Source organism: Apodemus sylvaticus, chromosome 11, assembly GCF_947179515.1.
Source record: "Apodemus sylvaticus chromosome 11, mApoSyl1.1, whole genome shotgun sequence".
In the NCBI taxonomy this organism is placed as follows: domain Eukaryota; kingdom Metazoa; phylum Chordata; class Mammalia; order Rodentia; family Muridae; genus Apodemus; species Apodemus sylvaticus.
Window position 1 is genome coordinate 81,202,739 of NC_067482.1, and position 17,424 is coordinate 81,220,162.

The following is a 17,424-nucleotide window of genomic DNA, read 5'->3' on the forward strand; positions in this document are numbered from 1 at the left end:
TTGGAGTTCACAGAGACTCACTGTGGTGTGGCCACCACCCCCTCTCAATGAAGTTTTGATTTGCATTTGCATGAAGGCTCATGGAGACCATTTTTTATGATTATTAGCAATCCATGTTTAGTGGCAGTCTCAGTGACTCAGCCTGTTTCATTAGTCCGTTTACTGAATGAATTGTTTGATTTCTTGTTTAGTTTCGTTTTTTTAATTCTTTGTATATTCCGGATATTGGTCTTCTGTCCGCAGCAGAGCTGTCAATTGCCTCCCATTCTTCAGGCTGTCTCTTCACCCAATTAGTTGCTTTCTTTGCTGTGTAGAAGGTTTTAATTACATGAGATCCTGTTTGTCAATGTTGATCCAAGTGAAGGGGGAGTCCCGCTCAGAAAGTTCGTGCGTGTGCCTATTTCTTCAAGTGTTTTCCCTACTTTTAGCCTCTAACCGTTTCATAGGTTCAGCTCTTACTTACATTAACCAGAGATTTTTGCAAAACAAGTTTGTGTTACTGTTAAGCATAGCATGGAGAAGTATTATTAAGGAGAAAAAGGAAATTTCTTACAATGTATGAAAAAAGGATATTCGAAGGTAAAGCAACATCAGTAGGTGTCACAAAATGCCAACATTAAAATTGGCAGCAGATCTGGAAAGCTCCTCACCCCACACCACAGTGCTTTCAAATAAAAACAAAAACAAAAAAAACAAAAACAAAAAAAAAAAAACCAAAACAAAACAAAAAAACAAGCTAAGCCTGCTTTTGGTGGGGATAGCTTTGATTCCTAGCTGGGCTAAAGGACCGAGTCACTGAGACGGGCACTCCATCTGTGCTGGACATACACAAACCACCATTTTGCTAGTCACTACTGCCTATGCAATAAAAGAGACAAATGTTCCATGCCAGCAGTCTATCTTGGTAGCAGCACTTGGGCCACGTGTTATGACAATGTCCACAGAAGAATGAGCCAGATCCAGGATTAGTTAGTAAAAGCAGGACTGCACTACTATCGAGATCAGAACACCACAAGAGAGAGACATGAGTCTAAACACATGTTACGACAGTGGCTCCAAAGCATGGTGCCTCTGGTACGGTTGCTAACACAGCTCTTCTGAGTAGCGGAAAAACAAACTAATTTTAAACTGGGCCTACTATGAAGCCTTTCAGAGAAAGCTTCAGAGATGAGGTTCTTCCCTTGAGCATTCAATTCCCAGCATCCATGTCAGGTAACTTACAACTACCTTTAACTCCAGCTCCAGGAGCTACAAGATCTTCCTTCTGGCCTCTGTGAGCATCTACAACCACCTATGGTGGTTTGAGGAAGTATGGTCCCCGAAAGACCACAAGAAGGAGCATTATTGGGGGTGTGGCCTTGTTGGAGTAGGTATAGTCTTGGTGGAGAAAGTGTGTCACTGTGGGGGAGGGTTTGGAGGTCTCCTATGCTAAAAGCATGTTCAGTGTGGCTCAGTCGCTTCTCCTGGCTAGGAATCGAGATGCAGAGCTCCCAGCTTCTTCTCCAGCACCATGTCTGTCTGTGTGCTACCATGCTTCCTGCCATAATGATAGTGACGGAACCTCTAAAACTGCAAGCCAGAAAGCCAGCTCCAATTAAATGGTTTCTTTTAGAAGACTTACTACTTATAAGATTGTAGATGCTTATAAGAGACATGGTCATGGTGTCTCTTCCCAACAACTAAACCTTAACTCAGACAATGCACAAACACAAACCAAAGATATATACAATTTAAAATAAAATTTTAAATAGTTTATCAATTTTGTATAAGGGGATATATATTCATGTATATGCATGTGAGTGAGTGGTGTGTGTGGTGTGTGTGTGTGTGTGTGTGTGTGTGTGTGTGTGTGTGTGTGTGTATAAGGGGATATATATTCATGTATATGCATGTGAGTGAGTGAGTTGTGTGTGTGTGTGTGTGTGTGTGTGTGTGTGTTCCAGAGATTAATGTTGGGTATCTTCCTCTATTTTGCTCACTTATTTTGTGACAGGATCTCTTATTGGACCTGGAGTGTTGATTCAGTTATGCTGGCTAACTGGTAAGTCCTCAGCATCATTCTGTTTCTGCCACCCTAGCACTGGAATTACAGGCAAACAATATGGCTTAAGTCTTAGTATGTGTGTACTGGGGATCTGAACTCAGTCCTCATGCTCACAGAGCAAGCACTTTATCAACTGAGGTAAGTCATTCAGCCCTTAAATCTGTTTATAATTACCTGGTGCTCTTATCCCAAGATGAGTTGGAAGACAAAATCTGATCCACTGACACGGAGACGATGCTAAGCAGGCAACATGGGAAAGGCGGTCAGCACCTGTCCTAGCCATCCAAACAAAAGTGGACTGATCTTTGTAGACAACTGTCACTATGTGGTGTGGAGGGTGACATCTAAGTTGTCCCCAATGTCAGAGCAAACTGTCCCCTAAAAAGCAAGTTTCATATTACACGTTCCACACAACTCCACCTTCCATTAAAATCAGGAATTTATAAAGTAAGAGGTAAGATCCAGACAGAAGTCTAAGCTTAGAAACAGTTTCATCTGAACCAAAGCACATTTTTGTCCCTTTATCCAGCAATTCTTCTACTTAATAGGTATCTAAATATTTATTCATGCATTTTATATATGGGTACTTTGTCTGCGTGTACATCTGCAAGCCAGAAGACAACATTAGACAGTTGTGAGCTGCCATGTGCGTGTTGGGAATAGAACTTAGGACCATCAGAAGAGCAGTGAGTGCTCTTAACCACTGAGCCATCTCTCCAGCCTCCTCAAATAGGTATCTAAAAAGCCCTGTTTGGGTTTAACAAGGAAGCCATCACTGGGTAATTTAGTCATTTCTCTCTCATCTATAAAACATGGGATTGTTTTATATATTTAAGGTTCTTTTGAAATTTAAAATAAGTAAGGATTCTGGCAAATGTCAAACTTTATTATAATGTGGATTTCAAATTCTGTTTTATCCTATTTGAATCTATTACCTGAGATTATTTTAAGCGAATCCTATTTATAAATAAATAAACCTCTCTTTCCCTCCAAAATATTAGGCCCTAACCAAAAGTTTCAGAAATCAGCTTAAGTTGGTCATGTCACAGCTATACATACCTAACATAGCTCCTGCCCTACGAAGAACAACAGAACACAAGTCAAGACATTAATTTGGTCACTGTAGACACACCTAGATTTCTATGTGTCTGAGTGTGCTAATGGCCATCTATGCACATGTAGGCCATAGGAACGGGCCCCATGTCTTACTTTATCACTCTCTGCGTTATTCCTTAGAAACAGGACCTCTCACTAAACTAAGAGGTCAGCTGTTGGGCTAGCAAGCCCTAGCAATCCCCTATGTGCACCCTCTGCAGTGCTTGTCTATGGACTTGCATTCGGGTGACTAATCTCCCTGTCTCTATACTTCTTTGCTTTGCCTCAGGACTGGCTGGACCTGCAATGGGTACTATGCATTACCTGACAGTTTGGGAGTCTAGGTGTGGGTGGTTATAGGGAGTGCTTGTATCTGAAGAAGAGAATGAACTTTGTCAACAAGGGAGCGAATGTATACATCATATAATCTGTGCCCGAGGAAGCGGAGCTCTCCTTCCATGAGCATCCTGGAGTACCAGGCCTGGCCAATGAGTCTGAGCACTGATGAGGCAGATATACCAAAATGCCAAGTGTGACCTCTAGCCAGCATCAGCAAAGAGGCGTGTGGACAGGAAAGCCTGCTCAACACATATCTGTGTGAACCCAGCCACCGTGTAAGACAGGAACAGTAAGGAGTGACCGTTCTGTTTTCCTATGTAGTCATCTTATTGTCTTGGGACAGTTTCTGTGCTGAGAACCCTCACACAAAACCACACTGTTGTTCTCTATCCCTTGACCCATTGACTAAATTTCAGTTATTTACCTCCAAAGTACACAGAAGGGCTCTGCTGCCCTACTCTGTGTGGGCCTCATACCAGAGATAGCAGTCATCACGCGAGGCCCCTTAACCCTCACTGTGAAGTCAGCTAACGAGTTTTCTAGGGAAGGTGAAGATAGACTTTGCTAATGTTTGGATCTGCTCTTGAAAACCAAGAGACCAGCTGTCTACAAGGAGGCCACAAGAATGCCCGAGTCCTTACATAGAGGCTAAGACACCAAATGTGAGCTTTTCTCCAGATTATGGCTGCTCTGACTAATAGGGCTCACTGTCCCCAGGAAACCTGAAGACCAGATGAAAAGGGTTCATAGGCAGAAGCAAAGGTGCCCACCCCTGGGGGCAAGGCTCGGAAACCCAATGCTAACTCTCTTGGAGTCCAGCAGCCCTTTGCTGGAGCCCAGACTGGCAGCAGTGACGCCCCGCCCACATGCTGTTACCTGCTTCCCCTTCACCACGTGCTTGGGCACTGGCACCCTGACCTCCAGGTCAGTGTAGTCTTGTGACCAGATGTAGTTCTCACGGATGGCACCGTTGTAACTGTCAGGATTTTTCTGGAACTGCTCCTGAATCCTGAGAAAGAACAAGAAAATTGAGATGCACCAGAGAAATCCCAGAGCAGCTTCCCATGTGCTAGTCCTATGTCCTGAGGAAATCATACACACACACACACACACACACACACACACACACACAGAGGATAACTTGCTTTTTACATCTGTTAAAGTCTCTTTTGGGGCAATTTCCTTTGTGACACTCATATGTGGTCTCCCAGGAAATCACAATGCGGTCAGTTCAGAAGCAGGCCTGTTAAGTAGACAAACAGCTTGGTTAAAAAATCCCTGGCTCATGAGCACTGGGTGTATCTGATGAACTGCTAAGCAGAACTTATCCTTTTCAAATAGGCAAAAAACTCCATCCTGCAGGTGCAGGATTGAAGAAAAACTTCAATCCTAACCAACACTAAGCCTCTCTTTCCTCCTAGTAAGTAAATCAAAGCCACAAGGAATACATTAAAACTATGTATCATTAGTTAAGAGGTAAGCAATTCATTTAATGAGATGGCCTGAAAAAAACCTAGTCAACCAAATCCTATTACATACCTCTATTACAAACCTAGCACAGGTACAAAAAGGCTCAGCCAGGAAGCAGATGTTGAAAATAAAATACAAAATCTGTCATAAAACTTAGCTATGTTCAATCATATAAATGTCTTAAAGAGGAGTCTGGATTCCCAAGACACTAAGTGAATTGAGGATCTAATTCACAGATAAAAGCCTCTGTCTAGAGAAGGTAGCAGAATATTCTCAAGTATGTGAGGCTCAGCAGTTTGCTCAAACAACAGCAGACAAACTGAGGCAGGCAGGCAGACAGGCAGGGAGCTCCACACACTGTAAGGTATGACTGTGGTTCTGCCCATTCCAGAAAGCATAAAGTTGCAAGTGCCTACATCTGCCTTGACACAGAAACAAGACTAGCATTGGGGAAGGGGTGATTAAAGAGGGCATGGTTTTTTCACTCAAGTTTTAGGAGTATCTTGGGGCTAGAGAGATGGCTCAGTGGTTAAAGAGCACTGGCTGCTCTTCCAGAGGCCCTGGGTTCAATTCCTGCCAGCACCGACATGGCAGCTTACATATATAAGCCCATAACAACAGTTCCAGGGAATTCAACACTCTCTCCCACAGATATATATGAAGGCAAACGCCAATGCAGTTAAAATAAAAATTAAAAAAAAATTTTTAAAAAAGAATACTTTTACCCATGGTATGTGTACTTTGTGTCCTATGGAAGAGACTGGGCCTCCAATATAGCCTGAAATCTCAGGGCTGGATAAGAAAATGCTGCTGAGGGTAATTTGTGTCCTACCAAATGATATCCTTGAGTCTTAACTCCTGAAGTCTCAAAAGTGATTCAGTTATAATCAGGTCAATTAAGGTGGGCCCTCACCCATTATGACCACTGTTCGTTAAGTAGAGACTCTGGACACACACTAATCTGGGAAAAGTATGTAAAGGCGGCCATGAGAACAGGTAGAGATCAGAATGATGGAACAAGAATTGTAGGCCAAAAGGTTCCTTCTTCTCTACAGCTTCAGGAGTGAGAGCCAGTGCACACCTGACCTCAGGTATCTGTTGTTTAAGCTTTGGTGCAGCTGCACAAGCAAGGTAGCTAAGGAAATTCCCTTCTATCAGAGGCGATTTAAAACTTCAATACTGTGAAGATCAGGCACTGGCCAATCAGCATGGACACTAACTAGAGGCTGTCTAAGGGAAGGCCCTGTGCAGCATAGAGAACACACAAGAACTGACCAGCCACAGAGGGCACCTGGCTTGATGACTTGACAATACAGAGCAATATGAAGGCACCAAAACAAGGAAAACATATAGAACACATCAAGTATTTCATTCAGATTAGTGGTATGGGAGTATGGGAAAACCTTTCAACACAGCAACAAAAAACTGAAGAGGCTATAAGGAATATCCAACTTCTATATATGGTACTGTCTCAGCTTTTAGGAAGTAGAAATGAGCAGACATGCATAAGCAAGTTTGATTTCTGTGATAAGAGGGGGGGGGGGTCTGACCTCTTTGCTTCCTTGGGTAATATCCAAATTCCCTACAATATGCAAACATTTCAGCCAAGAGAATAGTGACTACTTTTACAAACACAGACAGGAGTGTCGATGTACCTGTGGCCCCGGGATCCAGTGCAGTAGCCCCAGCCGAGCTCCTACAGTCCTTTGAAATGCAGTACAAAGAAACAAGCATAGTAAACGGTGCTGGCCAGCCAGCCACCGAGCTTCCACTGGGCCTTCCCATGGGACCCCAGTGAGTACAAGGCTCCCACAGACATGGGCACACATGAATGTGGAATGCTGTCTATGAAAATTAAAACAACAGGGTAACAGTGACTACCTCTACAGTTGGGAAGTAGGGAGAAAGAGACCCCTCTCCACTGACAGCCCTATCAATATTACCATGTTAAAATAGACAAAACTATGAAAACAAGGGCTAGAGAGAGCTGGGTCAGCAGTTAAGAGTACCTCGTGCTCTTGCAGAGGAACTGGTGCCACATGGTGGTTCATAACCATCTGTGACTCCAGTTCTATGGAATCCAACTTGCTCTTCTGACCACTGCAGGTACATGGTGCATTTACAAAGGGACAACACTAGTACACATAAAATAAGTATTTTTAAAAGAATTTGGAAATATAAATAAATCCTTCCCACATGAAATTAAAACCAAAATGGCCCTAGCACTTGACAGAGATCAGCAACTAAGTACAAAGAAAAAGAGCCTGGACTAGGAAAAAGGCCTTGGATAGCTGCTCTAACATACACATCAGCTCCTCATGCAAACATCAGTATGGCAATATGAACTCAATTCCTCAGAGCAAAGGCTGCTAGTCTCTGCCTGACCCCTTGTAGGGTCCTCAGGCTCAGCATGCCCATCAGGGGCTATTTGTTGCCTGGGACCTGCTGTCTATCTTCCCACTGTGTCCTTCAGCACAGACCAAGTCCCCTAGCATGGGCCTCACAGCAGGCAGGAAAATTGCTCCTAAAACAGCCTTAGCAGGTTGCTGGCTGCTTTTTATAGCATTCTGAATCCACATTCTCTTTAAATAAAGTTGATTATTTCCAGCCAACAGTATGTAAAAATGTGTCCTGTCAAGTGCAGGTGGCTCTGGGCCCCACCCAGCAAATCCAAGGCCACCCCTGCAGCTGTGGGCCTGCAGCGGGAGGAGGCGGGGAGGAGGGATGAGCAGTGCAGCCTCAGCATCAGGGTGGGAGTGAGACAGTGAGTCAGCAACCAAGTCTCACTGCAGCTCCCACTCTGTTCCCGATGAGATGAGCACGGGACAAGAAGGCTCTTGACAAAGTAAAAGAGAGCACAGGCTCCACATCCCGCTGGGCACCACGGGCCACAAACTCTAAGTCTCCTTGAAGACACAACAGTTTGATTGCTAAACAGTTCCCAGCAGGCCTAGGCACCACAAAGTGGGGCAAGCCAGGAAAATAGAATCACCTGCAGTAAGCGAGTGTGGCTGATACTGTCACGAGGAACCATTGCTGTCTCAGGGACTAGGAACAGGCTCATGCCTGGGCACGAGCCCAGCCTACTTTGTCAGCTTGAAGCCAGCACTCAAACCAAAAGGACCTTTCTCCTTCTGTTTGCAATTTTTCAATGCTAGGGGCTGAACCCTCACTGAACTAACCCCTCAAGCTTCTCCTTTAGTTTGTTTAAAAAACAAAAAACAAAGGTTCAGAGACAATTTGGGGTTTAGAATAGCTAGTAGAACACATGAGTCTTCTAGTAAAGTAAGAAAACGTAAGGAGACTAAATCCTTAACCCAAAGGTTTTTGTACAAGCTCAAATCCCAAACGCAATGGGTTGCATGCATTGCCCTCATTTCTGTCAAGAAAGGATGACTATGGTAGGTATTTGCTACATGATGGGAGGGAGCTGAGGGACTGCTTCCCAAGGTCACACAGAGCAGAGGTGGAGCTCGGAGCCACCACGTCATCCCTCTCCCTGAGTGAGCAGAGCCGTTCTTTCACTCCTCTTGAAATGAATGTTGTCCACCCTATAAACAATTACCATGATGCTGCATCATGTGATCAGAGATCACTGACACTATGTCTGGGTGACAATGTCCACCACCCTTGCCAGCCTCAGTCAGCCCAGATATGACGAATCTCACCACACTCCTATGGCTGTACTGTCCATTTGGTCATCAGAAGAGGGACTATATGTATGTGCTATGGTCTGAAAAATCTATGTCCTTCCAAAATTCATGTGTATAGTCGCCATGACAGATTCAGAAAGTGGGGTGTAGAAAGGCTGGTGAAAGGGATACAAGCCCAAGAATGAGATGACTAATTTCTTTACTAAAAGGACCTTAAAGAGACCCTTTGCTTTTTTACCAGGTGAAGACATAGAAAACATTGTATGTGAGGAGCATGAACATCAAACACTGAACCTGCCAATGACTGGATGGTAAACTTGTAGCATCTGAAACTCAGAAACAGATTCTTGTTGTTATAAACTAACAGTCTATGGATTTTGTTATAGCGGCCTGAATAGGCTGAAGTAAAGTGTATGTACACATAGTGCCTATGTGATATGTCCATATGTGGGGCACATCTGTGGATGGACATGCCACAGGTATTAGGCAGAAGGTAGTCATTGTCTCCAACTTTGTTCCCCATCAAGCCAGTGTGACCATGGGGACCTCAACATCTTTCTGGGCTATGACTTCAGCAAGGTATTCAAGATACTCAGCCATTAGCGTCCTCATTTCCCATTCTCCTTCTATGAAGGATTCTTCCTTCTCTTGTCAGCTCCTCCCTGGTAGTGCTCAGTTTCAACCTAGGATTTACCTAAGTCCTTTCCAACTGGTGGAGATCCAGTAACTTTTCTTCTGGGTTAGAAAACTGGTTCATTCAGTCCCCTGCTCCTGAGCCCTTTCATACTCTCGGCCTGCCAGGCTCTCATCCTGTGTTTAGGCCCTTCCCCTCTGGAGGACCTGCGTTCAATTCCCAGCACCCAAAACTGACTATAACTCTAGTTTCACGGAATTTGATAACCTCATTTAGCCTCCACAGGCATCAGGCATAGAAGTAGCACACAGACATATATGCAGGCAAAACACTCATACACATAAAATAAAAACAAAGTTTTAAAAAGAAGAAAAGTGCTGGGGTGGGGGAGGTGGCGCACGCTTGTAATCCCAGCACTCTCGGAGGCAGAGGCAGGCAGATTTCTGAGTTCGAGACCAGCCTGGTCTTCAGAGTGAGTTCCAGGACAGTCAAGGCTATACAGAGAAACGCTGTCTCAAAAAACTAAATCCAGCCGGGCGGTGGTGGCGCACGCCTGTAATCCTAACACTCTGGGAGGCAGAGGCAGGCGGATCTCTGAGTTTGAGGCCAGCCTGGTCTACAGAGTGAGTTCCAGGACAGCCAGGGCTACACAGAGAAACCCTGTCTCGAAAAAACCAAATCCAAAAAAACAAACAAACAAACAAACAAACAAAAACTAAATCCAAAAAAACAAACCAAACGAAGAGAAGAGAAGAGAAGAGAAGAGAAGAGAAGAGAAGAGAAGAGAAGAGAAGAAGAGAAAATAAAATAAAATAAAATGAAGAAAAGTGTCTTTTCTGGGTTCCTTTTCAGATGTTTCAGAAAAATTTCTATTCTGAGCAATAGAAATGTTTTAGGTTTTGAATAAATGTATTTATTACATTTACAGCAAGTCAAAGTAAAGGAAAAAATGAAAGAAATGAATGGATAGGTAGACAAAACAGAAAAATATTCTCAAACAAAGAATCGAAACAGATTCTCAAACACCCAGCAGAAATTAACTGGGAACTCCTATTAAAGGTAAAGTTGGAGTTCCCAATAGAGTCTTGGGCAGAGCAGAAAGGCTTCCAAGTAAAAGACCAAATAAACAACAGGAAAATACTGCCATCGAGTCAGAGGCTTACAAGCATTCAGCAGGAAGTCACAGAGGAGCCCCACCAAAGCAGCCGGATGGAGCCCCCCCCCCCTCAGGACAGCAGGCAGACAGTGCCCTCCTGGGTGAGGTTCCCAAGAGAAAGAACAGACAGCAATGTTGGGTGCTCACAACATCCGACAGAAACTGACTGAGGAAGGAAGCTGAGGTACAGTCAGGTGGAGTTCCTAACTGAGCTTTCTCTCATGACTGACCGTCCAGCTTCTCCCTTCCACAGGAGGCACTTTTACATCATGGAATAAAGAATAAAAACACTGGGACTGGAGAGATGGCTCAGCAGTTAAGAGCACTGACTGCTCTTCTGAAGGTTTTGAGTTCAAATCCCAGCAACCACATGATGGCTTACAGCCATCCATAATGAGATCTTCTGGGGTGTCTGAAGACAGCTACAGTGTACTTACATATAATAAATAAATAAATATTAGAAAAAAAAAAGAATAGAAACACTGGTCAGCAACAGTTCACCTTCTGGATACTCATGAGACGGCAGTGTTTTCAATCCTGGGCTGTTTTGCTAATTTTTCTCTCTGTGTCTCAAAGTTAGGGGAGCCAGCCAGTAAGGATCTTCTTGGAGGATACCATAAAAATACTGGGTCTGAATCAGAGGGTAGCAACACCATTTCCAAAACAAGTCAGTTTCTTTTGTGCTCAAACAGCACATGACAATTTCCAATATAATGTGTTAAATTTGCTGAAAGCATTAAGTTTCCAAATATCAGTAATCTTAGTGACAGAGTATAATTCATTCTAAAATTCACTAATAAATGTTCTATAGGAACTATAATTAATAAGGTCTAGATAATAAAGAAGGTAAAGCAAGAAAACCATCATCTGTGATCAGTGATGAAAGCAACATGTCTGCACCATTCTTCCAAAGCTGTACAGCAGAGAGCTAGTAAGACTCCAAAGCTGTACGGCAGAGCTGGCAGGACTCCGCCAATGCCCAGGCCAGCCCAGAACACCTGCCAAACGCCTGTGAGCTGACTGGCTGCCACATGCTGCCTCAGAGAGCCTCACCGGGCAGGCACTCCTAATTCCACATATAAAGCATTAAGTTAATTTGCACGTCTCAGAAAAGATGAGGAGCAGAGGGGAGGGGAGGAATGGAAGCACCGTCACTACAACCAGGAGCACAGCAGCCAGTCCAGGGCCTGGGACCTAAACTGGATAAGCCATGTTCCTCTGACAAATGAGTGGGATGGAGCAAAAACGGGGACAGGAAAGTATGAGACTTAGGAGACCTGTGATAAAAGTCAACAAATAATACCAATGTGAAAACAACTACAAAACAAAATTATATTTTTGAGACAATCAGAGACAGCTGGGCATCTATTTTTAAGACATTATGAATATGTAAAATATAAAAAAGCTATGATAAATACAAATTCTTATTTTTCCCAAAATACGCAATGGATGAAACTGAATGACGTTTGTGATCCATTCTACCCAAAACAAATGAACAAATATATGCAGAGTGGCAGGTGAAGGGGAAAATGCTCCAGAACCAGTGACACACACGGCCAAGTGACAAAGCTGGGGACAAGGTTCATGAGTGTTCATTATGCTGTGCCTTCTTTCTGTATATGTGCAAGAATTAATTGTGTGTGCATGTGCGTGTGTGCGTGTGATAGACGGGGAGAAAGGGAGGAAGGGAGGAAGAGGAAGGAAAAGGGGGAGGAGATGTGTCAAAACTATGGAATCCAACCTTAAGAGAGAATGCTTCCCCAATTCTCAGTGACTGCCCTACTTGGTCCTCACTAACAATATGGAGTAACACTACAAATCCATAGCATTCACGGCTCGCACTACTGACTTCAGTCTTACAGATGGCAATAAGCAGAGCAGCTTCTCAGTGTGATCTTAATTCATATTTACCTGCAGAACAGCTCTACATTTATGCTTCCTGGCCAATAACCATCTCTAAAATTCGGGTTATTTCTTTGCTGTTTTTGTTTGTCATTTCCTTGCTTTATACATCTCTATATATTTTGGTAAGGCTTCAATGATGGCTTCAAAGTTTACAAACACCTTTTCCTAGTTTGTAAATTACATTTATATAAATACAACTCTTCATTTTAATATAATAAATTTACTTTAATTTAATATAATTATTATATAATACAGTATTATATAATTTTAATATAATAAAATCATTTCATGCCATCACACATGTGCACCTGCATTCACATACATACATGACATGTATGTGTGTAAATACACATCACAGACACATTGTTTAAAAATCAATTTTGCATTTGGTTACGTGTGATGTATCTTTAGTCTGGCTAAGCTCATTTTATAGCTAGAGTTAAAAACAAACAAAAACTTCATGCGTCTACATTTATCTAAAATAAATCAAGCAACATTCATGCAATCAATCACTCATGATGTGGTGGTTTGCATATGCTCGTCCCAGGGAGTGGCACTATTAGAAGGTGTGGCCTTGTTGAGGAAGTGTGTCACTGTGGGGGTGGGCTTGGAGATCTTCTTCCTAGCTCCCTGAGGATCCCAGTCTGTTCCTGGCTTCCTTTGGATGAAGATGTAGATAGAACTCTCAGCTCCTCCTGCACCATTCCTGCCTGGATTCTGCCTCAATGACAATGACCTATACCTCTATACCTGTACCAATGACAATGAACTATGCCTCTATACCAGCCCCAATTAAATGTTGTCATTTATAAGACTTGCCTTGGTCATAGTGTCTGTTCACAGCAGTAAAACCCCAAGACACATGATATACCCACAAACAATTCAGTAAGATTTACATGTAAATTTGTAGAATATATTTCATATCATACATCAGTTGATTAGTCAATATAGACAAAATTAATATTTACTACAAAGCTATTTTAAATAATTAAAAATAGACTGTATAGTGACAACTGATCTTAAATTATATTAATTTAAGAAGGGAAAGGTATTCTTCATTTTTAAAATGCATATAAATATATTTTTAACTATTAGACAATCAATTCCCCCCTAAATACTGACTCTAAATTATATGAGCACATTAGTCTCTGATGTAACTTTTTCCCTATGTATGTAAAATCAGAAACAATCAGACTACTTTTCTACTTCAGTTCCCTCAAAAATGAAAAGAACAGTCCCACGTGAGAAATGATTAGGCCAAGCTAGGCTTGGTCAAGCCTGCAGCATGCCCCATGTTGTTTCTCAGAAATAGCCTCAGAAGTAGGTTAGCACAATGGTTCAGTCAGGATGGGTGTTTGCTCTATGAGCCTGATGACCTGAGTCAAATCCCCAGAACCCACATAAGGGTGGAAAGAAAGAACTAACTCTACAAATTGTCTCTGACATCCCTATAGCCCCCCCCCCCAACAACAGGAGACACACAATAATAATGAATACAGTTTTTCAAGTGTGGGACTGGAGATGGCTCTCGGCAGATGGTTAAGAACACTGGCTGTTCTTCCAGATAACCTGGGTTTGATTCCCAGCACCCGCGTGACCCCGTCTGTAACTACAGTCCCAAGGGATCCAATGCCCTCCTCTGCCCTCTAAGTAACATTTCTCACTGTGACTTCAAGTCATGACCACAGTCAGGAAGTGTAAAAAGCAATCACACAACCACACTGTGGCAGGCACACAGGCAACAGGCAGTCATGCAAGCAGGCAGAACATTCACACAAATAAGGTGTCTTCACATTTGTAAAATGACAATAAGAGCAGAAAACACACAAGGTTCAGGTATCTGCCGGCTACCCCTAAACATGAGAATACCACTGCAACTAGAATCCAACCTCCTTCATCGACACCCCTCACTCCATCCCAGCATTCTTCCAAGACCAGAGTACAGCCTGGTCTCAAAGTCTCCACCCTAGACAACACACACCTTTCCATAAATCCACTAACACTACAGTGGGTAGCACCCTCCCACAACTGTGAATGCTCCCCCTCAAACCATAACCTTTTGCGTTTCAGTAATTCTGCACTATTCCCTCAGCCTCAGTGTAAGAGAGTTATGGCAAGAAGACTATAGTCTTAAGACACTATTGGAGAATGCATACTGTAGAATAACGTTTTGAATAATACCTATGCAACGGAACAGAACAGAACAAATGAAGTGAAAGTATGAAGATACACCACAGACATAGCAAGCTGTTTCTCAAACCTGCCACTGCAGGTACGTATGTATCTGGGATCTCTGAAACATGCATTTCTCACTGTAACTGCAGATCACAAACATAGCAGGAAATACAAAAACCTATCACACAGAACTGCAGCCCCTGCTACACCATGGCAGTGTGTAGGGTAAAGGGCACACCAGAGATCATCTCCTAGTCAGTGGCAAGATAAACAGCAACTACAACAATAAGTCAAAGTCCTAAAGCATGAAAGAACACGGCAAACAAGTGGGTGGCTCAAGATACAGGAAACTGGGCTGGCTTGTATCCACAGCAACTATAAAAGAGAATACACTGGGATCCTGCTGGCCACCAACCTGCTAGTGGCAGCCTACTCTGCAAAGGCACTCTGCACAATCTGCAGGCTGTATGGCTGTCCACGCTGTGTTGATCTGCTTAGCTGCACTTGTGGCACCTGCAGCAGCCTCTCGTCCCTTCTAAGAAAGTCCTGTATTTTCACTACAAAAAGCTGTAGGAGCCGGGCAGTGGTGGCACACACCTTTAATCCCAGCACTTGGGAGGCAGAGGCAGGCAGATTTCTGAGTTCTAGGTCAGCCTGGTCTACAGAGTGAGTTCCAGGACAGCCAGGGCTACACAGAGAAACCCTGTTTCAAACAAACAAACAAACAAACAAACAAACAAACAAGCAAGCAAACAAAGCTGTAGGAACTTTAGTGAAGAGATAGTGTCTGAAGTTGAGAAGCCACAAGAATTCCAGATAAAGGGAATAACAGTACCATTTAGTGCTTACAAATTTGAGTCAAGTCCCAGCCCTGCCAATGGCCAGCAGTCTGACCTTGTACTATTATCCTTTGTTTATCCCTGGCTCTCTAGGTCTAGGTACATTCATCAGTAAAATAGCAGAAAACAACAAACATCTTCACTGTAGAAGCAGCACAGGGCTCACATGCATCTAACATTCTGCACACTTTTCTGAGGTCTAAACCAGTCCAACTACCATCAAACTGACATAAGAGACTAGACTACTCTCAAATCTAAGCAGATGCCCTGACCTCTACTGTTCTTAGCAATATAACATCATAGCCTCATGGTAACAAATGGGCTTTCCTGTAACTGTTTTTAGAATCTGGATCAGAGTTGAGGTTGAAAACTCAACTTGGGAAGAAACTGACTACCTCAAGAGCAACTACTCCATAGCCTGGTGACAAGGCTTCACAGGAGCATTCAAGTCAGCTAGTTTAAAGCTCCACAAACAGTACTTTTCCATTTCATTAGTTACAGGCTGCCAGGAAATTTTAGCACTGAGCAGAATGAAGACAGGCTGGAGAAACAGTCCTACTATTTATAAAGCCCCAAGTTAGCCAATTTGGTTGTCTTTTGCATATAAATGGAATAAGATCCTCCAGCAGCCTATACCCACAGGACTGAAATGCTGGTGGGAAAGCCCAGAACCAAGACCACAGGTCCTTCAAACACCCGGGCTGTGACTAGGCTTGTCTTGTCCGTTTACATCTGACTTATATGGTACTGGACAGATTGTCTAATTCGCTGTGAGCTTAACAATCAACTGTGAAGCAGGGCGTGGTGGCGCACGCCTTTAATCCCAGCACTTGGGTGGCAGAGGCAGGTGGATTTCTGGGTTCAAGGCCAGCCTGGTCTACAAAGTGAGTTCCAGGACAGCCAGGGCTACACAGAGAAACCTTGTCTTGAAAAAACAAAAAAACAAAAAATCAAAAACAACAACAACAACAAAAAACAATCAACTGTGATCACATCCCTAAAAACAGAACATCAGAGGAGGAGGATCATTGATCCAGAGATTGTTAATAAATATACAAATTAGTATCCCTGTACTATTACTACCTTTTCAATAAGCAAGACTAAACTAGTTAGTCATCAAACATAACCACAGAGCAAGTCGGTCATGCACACCTTTGATCCCAGCAATCAGGAGGCAGAGACAAGTGATCTCTAAGTTTGCAGGTAGCCTGGTCTACAGATCAGAGAACAGCCAGGGCTACAAAGAAAAACCCTGTCTCAAAAAAACAAAACAAAACAAAATTATACAATCCAACTAAAAATCAAGTAAGTAACAACAACAACAAAAAACAAAACAAAACAAAAAAACAAAAAAACAAAACAAAAAAAAAACAATGTTTCAGAAACCCAGACTGGCTTCTGGCAATATTTATGAGAATTCTTTGTAGTGAATTACATGGAATCTTTCAATAAACAGGCAGTAATGAAACAAATGTCAGAAAGTCAGCTTTGACAAGAGTGTTTACTTATGCTGCTGACAAAAAGCAATTAGTTCTTGGCTTAGAAAGCGGAGACAATTTGCTGTAGGGCTCTTTCATTCCCTGAGAACAGACCTGTTGTGAGTGAATCTGAAAGTCCATCTGTTAATGCCCCATGTGGGATGACAGTCCAGCAAGTTCAACAGCCATGACCGTAACCTGACAGAGCCAAAGCAAAAAAGTCCAGGAAAAAAACCATTAACAGCTTCTTTAACTGGTAGGACTGAGTGGCCCCTCACTAATGTCAGAAGAGCTGTAGTGAGTGCTTTCTCTAGAGCCTCCACACATTTGAATCTGCTATGATTTTAATATCCTCTCTAACATTCAGAGAGGGGCATTTAATAATCAGTATGATGCTATAAAAAATGATTAAGCCATTAAGGCTCCTCACTAATAAATGACACGAGGCCCTTCTGAGACATGCTTCTTATCCCAGTGTACAACCCAACTGCCCTTCTGTCAGTGTGGTAACATGGCTTTCTCCTCCAGAGGCATCAGTGAGGCGCCACGTTTGATGCAGGAAGCAACCTCAACAAATACCCAACTTAGCTTCCAAAACAATAAGAAACAAAATGTATTCTCTATAAACCACCCTCT

The 17,424-nt window shown here is 42.9% G+C and overlaps 1 protein-coding gene across 5 annotated transcripts in view; it reads right to left on the reverse strand.

Annotated features, from left to right (window-relative positions):
* Positions 1-17,424, reverse strand: part of Nudcd3 (NudC domain containing 3) — a 92,434-nt gene that overhangs the window by 32,383 nt on the left and 42,627 nt on the right. For all 5 annotated transcript variants that reach the window (XR_007980130.1, XR_007980131.1, XM_052198084.1 and 2 more), the window contains exon 3: positions 4,355-4,487. Coding sequence is in view for 3 of the 5 variants with exons in the window: in XM_052198084.1 (XP_052054044.1) it covers positions 4,355-4,487 (133 nt within the window). In the remaining 2 variants the exon portion in view is untranslated. The remainder of the gene's footprint in view (positions 1-4,354; positions 4,488-17,424) is intronic.